The sequence below is a fragment of the Eschscholzia californica genome, unplaced genomic scaffold, assembly GCF_041429995.1.
Source record: "Eschscholzia californica isolate CP2 unplaced genomic scaffold, dmEscCali1.0.p SCAF_4, whole genome shotgun sequence".
Lineage (NCBI taxonomy): Eukaryota > Viridiplantae > Streptophyta > Magnoliopsida > Ranunculales > Papaveraceae > Eschscholzia > Eschscholzia californica.
In genome coordinates this window covers 3310896-3326127 of record NW_028238461.1, presented here as the reverse complement: position 1 = coordinate 3326127, position 15232 = coordinate 3310896, and the positions used below count along the sequence as shown (strand labels likewise).

At 36.8% G+C, this 15232-nt stretch overlaps 2 protein-coding genes across 4 annotated transcripts; one reads left to right on the top strand and one right to left on the bottom strand.

The window, feature by feature from the left end:
- Nucleotides 1–1476: 1476 nt before the first annotated feature.
- On the bottom strand, nt 1477–8170 carry LOC147541620 (ubiquitin carboxyl-terminal hydrolase 24-like). Of its 2 annotated transcripts, XM_086634206.1 has the most exons (8): nt 7523–8018; nt 5732–6403; nt 5098–5285; nt 3840–4087; nt 3075–3220; nt 2608–2784; nt 2168–2382; nt 1477–1885 (listed from the first exon to the last, which is right to left on the bottom strand). In XM_086634206.1, the coding sequence occupies exons 1-7, from the start codon at nt 7535–7537 to the stop codon at nt 2194–2196; spliced, it is 1635 nt and encodes a 544-aa protein (XP_086490332.1). In that variant the 5' UTR covers nt 7538–8018; the 3' UTR covers nt 1477–1885; nt 2168–2193. The 2 variants fall into 2 exon arrangements, with proteins under 2 accessions (XP_086490332.1, XP_086490331.1); XM_086634205.1 differs by having other exon boundaries at nt 1477–2382; nt 7523–8170.
- Nucleotides 8171–9723: 1553 nt separating this feature from the next.
- IMP4 (Ribosomal RNA processing Brix domain protein) lies at nt 9724–14573 on the top strand. Of its 2 annotated transcripts, none has more exons than XM_086634207.1 (10): nt 9724–10083; nt 10799–10944; nt 11022–11105; nt 11209–11318; nt 11409–11459; nt 11632–11775; nt 11871–11960; nt 12150–12256; nt 13661–13745; nt 14214–14573. In XM_086634207.1, exons 2-10 carry the CDS (start codon nt 10833–10835, stop codon nt 14310–14312), a joined length of 882 nt encoding a protein of 293 aa, XP_086490333.1. In that variant the 5' UTR covers nt 9724–10083; nt 10799–10832; the 3' UTR covers nt 14313–14573. The 2 variants fall into 2 exon arrangements, with proteins under 2 accessions (XP_086490333.1, XP_086490334.1); XM_086634208.1 differs by having other exon boundaries at nt 9787–10087.
- The last annotated feature ends 659 nt before the right edge of the window (nt 14574–15232 follow it).

The following is a 15232-nucleotide window of genomic DNA, read 5'->3' as shown; positions in this document are numbered from 1 at the left end:
TGCTTTTATAATTACCCTTAACCACATAGATACACCGCTAGAGTGTTGTGTGCAAGTACGAACACAAAGCAAATTAAAGAAATACTAATAGACTTGCTATACCACTTGCAAACATTTCAAGGCCGATAGAATGTTTGGTTACTCGGCCGATAGAATGTTTGGTTACTCTCCTGACTGAGTAATGGTCAAATCACGTGACCGAACAAGATCTAGAAAGAGAAAATATTTTTGTCTTCATACGTAAATAGGGTAAACCAACCCAGTTATATACCAAGAGGAGATGCGATATATATAGGTATGCATGGTAAAAAAAAAAAAAGTAAGCATATATTTTTGTTGCCACGTTGATGATATGGCACATGTTGGTAGTGTGGACAAACATTGACAACTAGAAGGTTTAATTGACAGACTTTAAAGGTGGGGAGGAGGAGGAGGAGGTTTGGACCACTTATAAATGACACTGCAAAATTGACCTTATTTAGTGAAGGCTGCTTTTCTTCTGCCTAAGCATTTTAGGTTTAGAATTGAGTATTTTGACTTTTCATTCAACCGACCATGAATGAAATATTGTTGATTAATTTCCTCTCTCTCTCTCTACCAGTTTCAGATGCTGGACGTTTTGAAGATTATTATGTCATCTTTTATTTCTTCCTTGTGAGAAAAAAAGGCTGAAACAAAAAAAAAATTGTTTGTGGAAATCACTAACGTTTATGATTTTCAATTTCAATACATCAAACTGGGAATTGTTAGAATTTAGGGTTATGCTCAGTGTATAGATCTACTTATAATCGATTAGAATTATCTAATAACTTAACCTAAGACATGTCTTTTTCTCTTGTGGTGCCCATTTTTCTTGAAAGAGATCTCCATAATGGTTTTCAAATCTCTTTTCTTGGGAGTCTTAAATGGTGTGGCCTTTATGACTGAATTGTGGAGAACCATCAACCTAAAAAGGGTCTTGGACCCCCTAGTGTTTCAGCATTATAGGTCTTTAAGCACTAACTAGAAAGATAGAATGACTTGGTATAAAGCTCATTTCTATTAACATACTTCAAAATGAAATACTCAAATTGGGTATTAATTAGGAGAGTCAATCCCCTAATGGTGTATATAAAAGTACTCCTATCTTCATGTTTGGACAGAAAAAGAGGGTAGAAATATTTGATCTTCACAAATCCTATATGTTTTTAAGGCCCCATTAAAGGATCAAACACAATTTTAATGACTTATTATTCATAGGTAGGGAGGGAAGGGGAGAGAGGTAGACACTAGATTATGGGTAAAGGGAATTAGAATCCCTAGATTATGGGCAAGCATATTGTCCAGAGTAAAGCTAAGAATCCAACCAATGTTTTAAAAAACATTATTATGCCTCAAGGTGGTATAAGCTCACAGAGGGACCCTTCGAGCCGTCTGCCTCGACGAGTAAAAGGTACAAACTTCTTTTCTTTTGAAAAAAAAAATGATACCAGATACGCAAAAACAATACTATAAATTTTGTACTGTAGTACGGTAAAATAAGGTCCAAGTGTTAAATAAACAATATACCAATACTTTTGTATTCCCAACAACTCGAAAATTAACAGGTGACTTCAAATGCACACATTTTAATCTCTGAGTTCAGGTGACCGCCTCGCCTCGACGCGTGCCGCAGGCCTCGGTGAGTCCGCCTTGAATCCAACATATTTCTTTGCCCACAATCTTCCCATTGAGTTCTACATATAATCATAATCTTCTCCTGCGAGAATAACTAAAAGGAATAGGATGTGTTCTATCCAAATGTACATGAATACATTATTAAATTGGTTGGTTGCTCTTTAGCAGAGAGTAGAATAAAGGAGGAGAATCTCTAACAAGGAAATGATCGTGTCTGTCGTTGATGTATCTGAAGGGATCGTAGACCACCATTAAAATTTCTTACACAAACTTCATGACAAAAAAGACCATTCATAATATAAGAAATTCTTATACTAGCATATTTACTTTGGTATTTCTGCTAACAAAAGGACCACCATAAGGCAATCACCCAAAAAAAATGAGAAGCTAAATCAATAACACCCAGTATAAATATAAAACATACATGTTAGACTGGAGAATAGCATTTTCAGCCAAAATCAGAGATTCATAAACACTATTAGGAATGTTAGAGTTGTTGATGGGACAAAACTCACCACGGCGACATCAACTATGTGTTTATACTTGTTTATAGAAGAGGAGATATGCTTGGTCATGCAACACCTGGTCTGTCCTGATACCTGTAACATATGCATCGTCATATCGTAGCCACTGCCCTTCAGAGTGACGAGTATCGGCAGTGTAATGTCCTTTTGAAGGATCCTTCCCGTGATGGGTAATTGTTGCAACAAGTTCATATCTACGACTCTGCAAAAAATCAATTTAGAGGATTGTTCAATGGTCGAAGTGACAATATCAAATTTAGGGAAAACTGCAGTTAAGAATTATATGGAAGTAACTTATGCTCAACATGTGCTATAAGGCCGATAAATGTTGGAAGAAAATACAAGGACCACAACAAATCTGTCGATCTGTCATTGAAAAGTTCGGTCTCATCGTGGGAAAGATGGTGACCATGCAGTCTGAACATACCTCAGATGAAGGAGAAACAAGCAACTCACGGCCCAGAACTAGTTCAAGAGGAAAATAGACAGGCTTATGCAGTTTAGTGCTTCCTTCGCTTCCATAGCTGAACCTCATCAGATGCAAAATCAGTATCTTTGAAGGTGTCTGTATCTTTACGGACTTGCTAGCAGTTACCACACCAGCCTGGAAATTCACATGTCCGCATATCATCAAGGGCCAATAGAGACTTGTAGACAATCAAATGAAACTAGGAGGAATGCTGTTACAACATAAGAGCAATTATAACATGCTGAACTTTTTGAACTGTCAACGGGAGGCTCACTGACGTCCTACCCAGTCTAAGAAATAGCAATGCATAATAAAGATTAAGATAATTTCATTTCTTAAATTTCAAATGAGAAGTGGAACCACATGTTTGTGTGTTAGCATGTAATAGTGTCAATAGATTACAAGGTTAGTCGAATAGTACGTACCTTCCCCCCTTCTGATGTACGGTATCCTTCAAGTCTTTCTGGAGCTGAAAATAAGCGGAGTGCATCTGCAATTGTACTGATAGATTCTGGGAAAATATCCAGGTGGAGCAGGAGAAATGGCTGAACTGTGGCAGATGCTTTGATATCTGTAATCACAACACACGATACAATTGAGGCCTTCAACCTTTATTTTATTTAGAAAAATACACCCAGAAGAGCCTGAGCAAATCAACCTGCTTTTAAGACGGCTCAATTTGTTAAAACAAGTTTATTTGACAGTAGTAGATCTTTGGCATGAATCCTCATGTTGTTTCAACTACCCCTGAGAAAACTTTGAAAGAGGCTACCTAAACAAATCTACGGCTTAAGCACAAGCTCTTAAATAGGAGTAGAAGGAACGAGGAAGTATTACAGTTCCAACCTCTGCATTCCAAATTTATATTACGTGTAACTGTCTATCTTTTTTGTTTACAGTTTATTTTAGGAATGTTCTCAACAGAGTCAGTGTACAAATTCTGTTGCCCATGTTAACTCAACTAGTTCATACAATGAAGAACCCAACTAGTTCATAAAAAATTGGAAATAAAACAGAAGTGAGAAACAGATACTAGCAATCGGCACTTGTTTTCACTTTTTAGATAACCAAATGATAGTTAAGCATGCATTCGAAACAGAAGTGCATCAATATACACGCAAATTTGATATTGCACGAAATGAAGAAAAACTAATAATTTGCAGATTTAAGTAATTTACAATATTACCTACCTTTTGCTTTCACAACACTTTTCAGTTCTCCTCCGAAAATTGCACTTAGTTTTGACGGAACAAAGCTCTGGGTTCTGGTTACTGCTGATTTATTCTTAGGTCCCACAGTTTCCCAACCATCATCTACTTCTGCAGTAGAAATCAAAGATAATTTGCCTCCAGCAGAATTGAAGTTACCTTCAAGCTTGAGTAACTCATCATGCATTTGATCCATGACAAAACTTAAAAACTCCTGAGCATCTTCTTGTCTGAAAATGTGAGGATGCACGATACTATATAAATCACTTTACTGAAAGGTATAAAAACACCCTAGTTAGGAACATGTTATCTCCTAACCAATTTTCTGCAGCAAGATAGTTCAAGTCATTTTAACCAGGGCATTAAATTCCATTTTGCTGTATAGCTTGTCAGATCGAAAACATATATATTTTTTTTTTGAATATGTATAAATATTTTCTCATTTATTAGTAACAATAACAAATTTAAATGAGGTAGAGATATTACTTACATGATAAAAATATTATCTCATTTATTAGTAACAATAATCTACTCATTAAGAAGATTAAAATCCTAAATGTCCATGCTTTAGATAATTCCATGTGGACTCCACATATAAGTGTATGCGAATTGTAAGCTAAAATTTATCTGTATTTCTGTGTTCTGCTAACAGAAGAACGGTGTTTCCTTCTGGAGAGTAAATAAGGGCGTTAGTTGTAATATGCAAAAATCCACACTGTATTTTTTACTCTTGTTCTCCATATTTCAGTGAACATTTCATTCTTTTAGTCATTCAGTGAAACATGAATACAAAGGGGAGCTTCAAGTGAAATCTCGTGTCAGGTTAATCTGAAATAGAAAAATTTGGTTATTTAGTAGGAAAATTTATCAACATGTAGTACAATATGGAGCTTCTTAGAAAATAAATCTGCACAATAAATGAAAAATTGTGGTAGAATGTTTATATGAACCGCAGAGTATTTACAATTCGCATTGCTAGCTAGTGCTATTACTGACTTCCCGTAAGTAAAAATTAGTTTCTTCGATATCTTTCTATTGTGTTCACAATAATGAAGCCCAAGAAATTAACAGTTAATTGGTTTGTTCTTTTTGTGAAATCAACCCAGCAATCCTTTTACGTTTCCGAAGGATCTAAATAAATTAAGTGTACAAATAAATAATCCAATATACTGCCAGGTTATAGTTTAAAGTATGTTATGGGAAAAAGAGAAATAAGGAGAGATTAGGTGCTAAGTAAAACCTTGGTCTGCCTGATACGCCAGTTGGAACTTCTGGGGTAAAATTCATCAAAACTGGTTCAAACATGGAAGGGCTGAAAGACCTCCCACTCTTGAGAACTGGTGTTTCATTCTTCTTTGTGCTAGAATCATTAGGTATGTCAAAGTGGGAGATAAACTCAATAAATGCCCACGATGTAGGATAACCTATCTGAAAAAGACATCAAATTTTACACGAGAACAAATTCAGATAACCACGTAAGAATATAGATTCTTACTAATAAAGCTTAAGGGAAAATATTATTCAGCAATTCAGCCACATCGTACCAAATGTACAAATGTCTCTCCACAATTTAGCAATATCTCGAGGAGAAACATTTAGGTCAGGTCTCTGAATTTGATGGTTGAGATTGCTTACATTATTCGGCACATGAATTGGGTACAAATAATTGCGGCTGGGTCGCATTGCTCAAAAAAATAATATATTGCACATAGATTGTAAACAGGTATGCAATCAAACAAAAATGTTCTGGTAACTGAATTAACCTTTCAAAGGGTAACAATTAGTATATTTGGCTACGCTACCAGATCCACTATATAAAAGAATAACAAAATAAGTTGCGAAAAAACATGATCTTAGAGGGAAAGAAAGAAAACCTTGGGGATGTTTCTGGTTCTTAGTTCCTGCAAAAGCTGAACAAATGGAGAACAGGAAAGAAGTGCTTGTAGAGTTGCATTGAGAAAACATAGATTTCCCAAGTTGATTAAGCCTCTTGAGAGTAGATTCACACTCATTACCTTTGTTTCCCCCTCTTTGAAACCTGTAACAGATATCTCGTTGCAAATGGAACGGGACATAGGAGGGGAATTAGTTTTTTTAGCCATTTCACCTCCAAAACCATGTGGCCCCAAAAAGGGTGTTTGCACTGCAGATGCAACTTTACTTTGCGATATACTCAGCAAATTGGACTGAGAAGTAGTTTTTTCGGGTTCTTTTACCCCATTACTAGGGGGAGTAGAGTAAGTTTGAGTACTTCCATTTTCTTTACAGTTCCCTGACACTATACTGAGAACACCGTTTTCTTTCTTAAAATTATTAGGGGCGCTGTCCTTCGAGACTAGCTTTGACTTTTCGGCACTGCCTAAAACCTTTTGAGAACCTGCTTCTTTGGGGTTAACATCTGAACCACCCAAGGATGACAAAGCTGCAAAGTCTAGAGAACCAAAAACAAGATCTTGTTTTTGAAAACGTGATGAGGCATTCTTCTCTGCTGACTGTTTCTGGAATGACTTTAGCTCATCCTCGGAGAAGGACCCAAATATCAATACCTGCTTAAACAAAAAGAGATCTACAAAGATCAATCTAAATCATACGAGATAGTATGGAAGTGAACAAGCAAGAATTTTGCAGAACCTACAGGGGCTGTCAGTAATAATGCATTAAAATATTTCACTGCTTAACTAATCGTCCACTAGACGGAGTCCAGACTACTTCTAACAGAGAGTAAATAAGCCCAGGGTTTGGTTGACTACTCACTATTAAGCATTTCGTGCATGTTTTGCGGTAGAGGTGTAACGTATTACCTATTTTCTTTATCAAATTCCCATTAATAAGAGTATCCCTTGAGTTCTTATTGTCGTACGCAAATTAACATTCATTAGTAAGCATTTCATGCATGTTTTGCAGTAGAGGTGCAGGACATTACCTATTTGCTGAGTGTCCCTTGAAGTTCTTATAACCGTATAAAAATTGATAACTTAGTACCTATATTCAAAATGAAATTTCACCAAGAAAAACCTCTAACAAGTAAAACGCATACTACATTGGGGTAGTAGTATTTAGAAGACAAACTCGGAAAAAAGTAGATGTATAAGGGTATCTTGTCCTTCTGTCGTGTGTTTGTAAGTTAATACCATGCTGTGGGTGATAACGAGTTAGAATATCAATCTCGTTAGTGTTGTTTTCTGCACAAACCAATTAGTTTCATCTTCCTGTAACAAAATTGGAAGTATTTTTCAACGTTTTGTGAGAAAATCAATACTTTCAGGCCTGTGATAAGTCAATGAGAACGGTTTCGTAAGTAGAAAAAACTGGAAACCTAAATGAAACATTAAACATATCTGTTCTCTTTATCCTGTTTTCAGCAGGGAAAGAAGAACGAAATCTATAGAACTCTTCAAATAAACAGCTTCGTATCAAAAAGAACAATGTCGACACCATTACTCCACAGCTAACAAGCAGTGAATGAAAAAGTTAAAAGAGTTTAAGAGTGTTGAACTGTTGATTATAGTTCAAATCAGGTTAGGGTTAGAAAAAAAAAACAACATTTTTACAACAATGTCAAATCTAAACGATCAAAAGCACACTTAGTAAAAGAAAGTGGATTCAGATTTGTCATATAGAAACTAATGTACAATATTTAGACAAAAAATCACCCAAAACCAAACCTTAGATTCATTCATAGCAGACTGAAACCGGAAGAATGGCACTTGATCTTTTGGCGATGAAAGACGAAAGTGAACCTTTTTTCAGGTGATGAATAAAAAACTAGGGTTTGTAAAAACCTACTAATGGAGAAAAGAAAAGAAAGGAAAGGAAGGTGGATAGAAGAAGACATGAAATGAGATAGAAAAACAGGTGAAAGGGAGATGATGAGAAAATAGCAGAGGTAAGCATCGACTAAAAAAGAAGAGAGAAATGTACAGAGCTTTTTTTTTTAGTGTGAGAAAATATTGAGATACAGATTTGGTAATAAAACTCTGTTAAATGGAAACATCAACCAACCCCTTCTTCTGCTTCTTCCCCCCCACCCACTTATCAAACAAGGAAATATTTCTCTGTGCAGGCTGTGCTAGCTACTGTCATGCAATAATGTAAAGGGTAACCTTTACCCACGGCTCTGATGTCCAATTAGGGATGCCTTTGCAAATGAGTATTGGGGTCATTGGTTTGCGTCTAATTCTGACTAGTTTATAGTCAAGATTTATTCATGTGATTGTAGACCCTAATAATAAGGTAAATGTAATTAGAGACTGATGGATTTTAAGGTTTACCCCTATGGTTTTTAAGATTCATATTATATTTTCATGATTAACCGATAACATATCATGAATGTAACAACTGATAGTCTTTGAAGGGTCTAAGTGTTGTTTGTAATTAGAGATGTTCCTTTTTAGGAAGTGTGTGACTACCCACTAAAGAATGGACGAAAATGGTCTTTGTGATGTGAGCGTCTAAAGGCGTTTCCTTAAAGGGTTCAACAATAATCAATTCCCAACAATTATAGGTGTCCTCCACTGGGACTAAGAAGTCTAATGACATGCTTTGGGCCGGCCTCAGACTGGCCCAGTCAACCCCTCAAGTTCTCTCTTAATCTTTTTTCAAGTTCGGGGTCTCCCATTTGTCTTTTGTACCTAAGAAACTCAACAAAATCTAAAGACCTTAAGCTTGAAAAATAAATCAAACCCACAATTAATCTACTTTCAAGTTTGGACTGGTTGGTCTGTTTTTTGAGAACTCTAGGTTTAATTTGCTTAAGGTTTGACTTTTCATAAATGGATGTTTGATTTTCTTCGTGATGTTTAACGATGATATTTGTCGATAGATTAATTATGTTTTTGTTGGTTTATTCTTTAATTGATTTCTAGATTGAATTTTGAGAGAGAAAGTAAAGAGAGAAAAAGGAACAAACGGGGAAGAAATGAAGAAGAATGGGTGCTCGGCAAGACCCCCTATAACAGTTTTGGGAGGCTCTTACAGACTGGAGGCCTCTATAGCATCACGCAGGTACGGGATTTTGTTCTTGGCGAAGGGTTCACGGGCCCCTGAAAAGGACTCGACACTTACCAAGCTCGAGCATACACCTATAGCTCAGGCTCCGGACACTCTCGTAAGGGACGCGGGACTATCACAGGGGCCACCTGTAGCGTGCCACTTGTCGTTATATTTTTCTCTCTCATTTCGTCTCTCATCTCATAATTTATAACGACGAAATGTTTTTTTTATCTCTCACAAAATCTTCCTCTTATCTCTCCTTTTATAAAATAATTTATAAAATAAACTAACACATGTTGAAGATATGATAATATCTCACCTGCCCCATCACGAACCTTGTTCGGGCAGACCCTCCCCGAAATTTCAATCTTCCTCTTATCAGTTTAACTTATTTTAATTAAGTTTTTATTTTTTCAATTATTTTTATTTAAAAAACCTGCGACCCGATCCCCCGAGCCCGTTAAAGCCCGATTGGGCTCTCGGGCAAAATCGGGCTGCGGGCTCGAAGAGTCTCTAGTTTACCCGGCCCGAAGTGCCCGAAAGTCCGATCGGGTAACTTACCTTCGAACCCGAACCTGCCCGAGCCCGAAAATAAAAAAACCCGAACCCGCCCGATTCCCACCCCTACCTAGGGGTGGGATTTTGGCCCAGAAACTCGGAATCCGCCCACGACCGTCCGAGTCCGAAGAGTCCGTGCCCGTCCGATGACCGAAGCAGACCGTACCCGCCCGGCCAAAAGATCCTAACCGGACGGACGTGGGCATAAGTCCCTGCCCGGTGGTCCGACCAGTATGACCGTTTGTTTTGTCCGCCCGATTATACCCGCCCACTTACCCCCCGTTATACCCGCCCAATTACCCTACCCGTTATACCCGCCCGGTGACATAATTAATTTTAAACCGTTAGATATGTAGGGTTAATTACAACCTTCAGATTCGAAGGCAGAAATATTTTTACTATTTTTTTTTGCCTTTCCCTTTCTCGATCTCAGCCGACCTCACTAAACTCTCTCTCGAGTCTCGTCCCTCTCCTTCGAAGATTGAAAGTTGAAACCCTAGAATCTGAAAAACTTAGAATCAATAAACCCTAGAATCAGTAACCTCTCAGCCTCCCTCGTCTCTCTTCTGTTGATTCGGGCAACCTTTCGAGTCGAAGCTTTCTCAGTAACCTCTCGAGTCGAAGCTTTCTTCATACCTTCTCTTTGTCGAAGCTTTCACTCTTTGAATCTCTATTTGTAAGTATGTTTAAACGCTTAACCCTAAGTCTCTAAGTGATTTTTTCTTTATCTCTCTCTGTATCGAGAGGTTTTTAGTGGATATTTCCACACAAAAAACCCAGGAAGATCTTCCACAAGGTTTATTCTATCTTTGTTATTCCTGATTTCTCATTGTTTTTACCACGGATTATGTGATAATAGTCAAAGTTTGGTATCAAACACTTATAATTTCTTTTCTCTTTACCTTTTTTTTTTGCGTCTGTTGACAAAACCCTAGAACTCAACGTTAAATAAACCCTACAGGATGTTTTTTTTATTTCTGGTTATTTTGGTTCTTCGTTGTTAATTCAAAACCCTGGTGTCTTTGATTCTGTCCTATTTTTTTGTTTGTAATAAATGATCGTTGGCGAGTCAGTAAGCGTACGGTTTTAGTTATAGACATTCAAATTTGATTTTAGTTTAGAAGTTCATATTATTGAAATTCATATTTGAATTTAGTTGTGAAGTTCAAATCATATAGATAAATTGGATTTTAGTACCTAAGTTCAGGTATGAAAATTAATTATGACTTCTAGTTTAGAAGTTCTTTTTACGCAATCTTAGTTTTCAGCCTGTCTCTACGTTAGTTCCTGGTTGAACCCTTGATTGTTTATTGTTAAAACCTTACTAGTCATATTCAATCTGATTGGCATTCTGCACCTAACCCATCATTTTTTTAAATGCTATGTTGCAGGATATTGTTTTTCTTACTTTGAACGGTCGTAAAAATGTTGCGTAGAAATATAAGACTTAGGCGAGAGTACATATACAGAAAAAGCTTGGAAGGGAAAGAGCGATTGCTCTATGAAAAGAAGCGTAAGATCAAGGCAGCAATTGAAGGTAATATTCTACATTCTACTGTCGCTCTCCTCTCTCGAAAAATGTAGGACGTGTTAATCTGTTTGTGTTTTTTGTAGAGGGTAAACCGATTCCAACTGAGCTGAGAAACGAAGAAGCTGCTCTACGAGCGCAAATGGATTTTGAGGACGAACAAACTGCAAGTAAGTTGGTAAATTTGTATTGTCTTTTGGTTATCACTGTAGGGTCATGCATTCTAATTTTAGATTGTGTTTTATTCTTTTATTTAATTTCGTGTTATTTCAGTACCCAAGTCGGATATAGATGACGAATATGCAAATGCATCTCAAATGGATCCAAAGATTATGTTGACTACATCTAGGGATCCAAGTTCCCCTCTCACTCAGTTTGTCAAGGTTATTGATGATTTTCCTATTATACTTATAAGCTTGTATAGTTTTTTGGTTGTTAACTTTGGGTTATATTGAATTGACATATTATTTCAGGAACTGAATCTCATATTTCCAAATGCCCGACGAATGAATCGTGGTGGTCAGGTTGGTTTTTAATGAATTTTTTGGAATGGCTTATGATCTTACTTGAGATAATGTGGCAGACAAGGTCACAACTCATCAATTACTTATAGTCTGTCACAGTGTTATGTGGAATTGTGGATATGACTCCTATCTAGCCTTTGCATTTCACTGAAAACTTGATTTACTTCTGCAGGTCGTCTCTGAAATAATTGAAACTTGCCGCGCTCATGATTTTACAGATGTTATTTTTGTGCACGAGCATCGTGGTCAGCCAGATGGATTATATGTTTGTCATTTACCATTTGGTCCAACTGCATACTTTCATTTACTCAATGTGGTATGAATTTTGAAGGTGTCCAATATGCTTAGATTTTATGTTAACATTTTCTGTTTGGGCATATGAATATTCTTGCTTTTTCTTTATGCTTCCAGGTTTCAAGACATGATATTAAGGACAAGAAGTCTATTGGAACAATGTCTGAAGCTTATCCCCATCTAATTTTTAACAACTTCCCAAGCAAGGTATTACTTGCTTTTGTTTATTTTATTTGCTAAGCTAATGCCGCATACTCACTGCCTATCCCTCTCGCTTAGGAGAAAAATAGTCTTTCGCTGCCTACCTCTATTTTTTATTGGAGCATCCAGTCTACTTGTGACGTGATTATCAATTATTTCTTACACAAGTTGTTCTTATCGATTGGTTGATAACAGCTAGGACAAAGGACAACAAACATTTTAAAGCATCTCTTTCCGGTGCCAAAACCAGATTCAAAACGCATCATTACTTTTGCCAATGACTCTGATTACATTTCATTCAGGTTGTCTTGCTGTTACTCAATTTATTGTTCTAATAAAATTTCATTATACTTCAGTTCATGGCTGTTATCTTGTAATACTCGTCGTGAATATAATTGATCATGTGGTAATCAAATGAGAACTGTTCTCATAACTGATGGGGCATAAAGGGAGGCACCTAAGCTCACAAACAAGATGAGAAGGATTTGGAAATACTTCGCAGTCCAAAACTCTTCAAGTTACGCATTGTTTCATGTATCTACACAAACATTTCCATATGACTAAATCATTATTTCACTTCATATATTTCCTTATTACGGTATAGCCTGTGCCTTCTGCAAGGCAAAATTTGTTGCATGCGTTATTTAGATGAAAGTTGATAAAGCAACCCAAAGTAACATACGAGCTAAAGGACAAAACAAGAAGAAAATCCAAACTGCAGATACGGACATAGGATTTTGACGATAGGTGAAACATGTGTGGGTTTTAGAGAGAAATTGAGAGTCATAGATTCTCGGTTAGTTTATTGAGAGATTAATAAGGGACAGTTTTTTGAAGGCTAGAGTAAAAGAGGGGAAAGGAGATCGGGAGGGGGGGAGTTGTACACATAGTAAAACTGAAAAGTGGAGGTTGGACCCAGAAATTTACAATTTCACTCACAATCGTTGATTAATTAAAGAGCTTTTTACAAAGTCTAAGTTTGCCATGGCAAGAAACTTGTGTGATTTGTTATATAGATAGGACAGTAGGATCCAAAAGTTAGAATCTCTTAAAATTTCCATAATACACTCCCACCAAAACGATAACTATTTACTATCAACTAATATAAACAAGGTTTCTTTTCTGAAATCTATAAACACTTGTACTTTGGCGAAGGATCCAAAAGAGAGCGATAAAGAGGGAATTGAGTTTAGAGAATACAAAAGTTGTACTGTAAGAACCGAGTCACTCTATCCTCTAGTGTTTTGTAAGATATATGTTGACTCCATATCTCAAACAGTTCTTTGTTGAATCAGTTAATGTAGATATCAATTTGCATAACTTGAAGCCAAGGATGGGGCATGGAAAACGTCGAAATCAGATGATTCTTTTAATAGTATATTTAGTTATTGCACAACAGTATGGTCTATCTATGAATTTGTGAGGATTAAATACTGCTTGGATTTAATGCGTGAAACCCCCTTTGGATAAACTTATTGCTCCACTTGAATTGACGTGCCAGATACTAGCTATGGTTTGTTGTACCTTACCTTTTTCATGACTGAATTGCTTGTAAAGTAGGATATTCGTTATCAAGAGTCTCAAAAGTTTCCTTGCTTTATTTCCTTTACTGATTGGAAATTTTGGATTCAACCATTAAGTGATAGGTTGCCAAAGGATGCTGATTTTGTCTAGCTTCTGTTCTGACTTTTCTTTTGAATACGCAGGCATCATGTCTATGAGAAACGGGATGGTCCCAAATCAATTGAATTGAAGGAAGTCGGACCTCGTTTTGAAATGAAACTATATAAGGTTATTATATGCTTTTTAGTTTATCGTTTGTTACTCTATTGTACTTGAATCACCTTCTTGCATTCACTACTTATCTAGTTAACTAGGACTATGTCTTTGGTTACGAGTTTCCTATTTTTAGGTATAACTTCTGCCCAAAACTAGAAACAAACTCACTTCCCTAGAGGTGTTGTTCACTTGCTGAACAAGTCAAGGGGAAGTGTGTAGTTGGTGAACACCCCGAAAAGAACTTCCAGTTCTAAAATCACTCCATCTTTTTGGGTATTCACCTTTTAGAGAACAAGCATATGTATTATGGTTTCATCTTTTGAATATGATATGGTTTGTTTCGTATATGTATTATGGAAATAAACAGCAAATAGGATTTTCTCAGGTCTTGTTGAGCTTCTGGAAATAGACAAGCATAGTATTTGCTCTCTCAAATATCCCTTCCCCGTCTCTGACTTTATGTGGTGTTGGATGTTTCAGATAAAATTAGGAACAATTGATAATGAAGCAGCGCAGGATGAGTATGTATTGAGGCCCTACATGAACACTTCAAATAAACGAAAATTGCTCGGAGATTGACCGATGTTCTGAAATCGAATCGAACTCGCAGTTTTGGCTTTCTGTGTTAGGAGCAAAGCTTGAAGCAAGGGTATTCTTGTTTTCTATTTAGATGTTAGTTTTTATTTGGAAGTACATGTCCACTGTAATAGGGTGGAATTTAGATGAGTATTACTATAGTCATCCCCTAATCTTGGTACAAACTTGGTATTTTCTTGATTATGACTCATTAATTTAATCCTTCAAGTTTTTTAGGTGATAGAAATAAATTTGGCTTGGTTATATGAGAAGTCTTACAGTTTTGAGTGAGGATGATGCTTAGAAATGGTTAAAGATTCAAGCAAAATGGCAAACTGTCCAAGAGGACTAGCCGCAGACCTAGTGACCTGTCATCTATGTTCTTCATGACCATCGCCGTTGCCACAACCAACTCTCCATTCACTCTGTCATCTCCATCCCCTCTCCATTCATCTCTCTCCTTATGGCAGAGGTTTTTGCCATTGATATCCCCATGGTTAGAACTGTGAAGAGAGAAGAGGGAGATGAGAGAGAAGGAAGATGACTATGGGAGAGAAGATATAAAAACAATCCAACTTTTGGTTAGTTTGAAGATGTTGACGAAGGTGTTGGAAAGCCAGAGTTAACTGAGCGCAGACCACAAAAACAAAACGGTCAAAGTTAATAGAGGAGCGAACTCGGGAAGTTGTACATAAGCCAAGAGGCGTTGCGGCCTTGTGGGAAATAACCATTTTCTTAATGAAGGATCAAACTGACTTGCGTGTCAGCTGGTCAGGGGTCGGGGCAGACTTTGTGGAGTCCTTCGACTTCCTCATCCGCCCGAAACCCAACTACATATCCTGTCTTCCTTTAAAGTTGTAATTGACATTGATTTATAATTCTTACTAGTACAAGAACTTGTGTTCTGGGGTCTGCTCCAAATT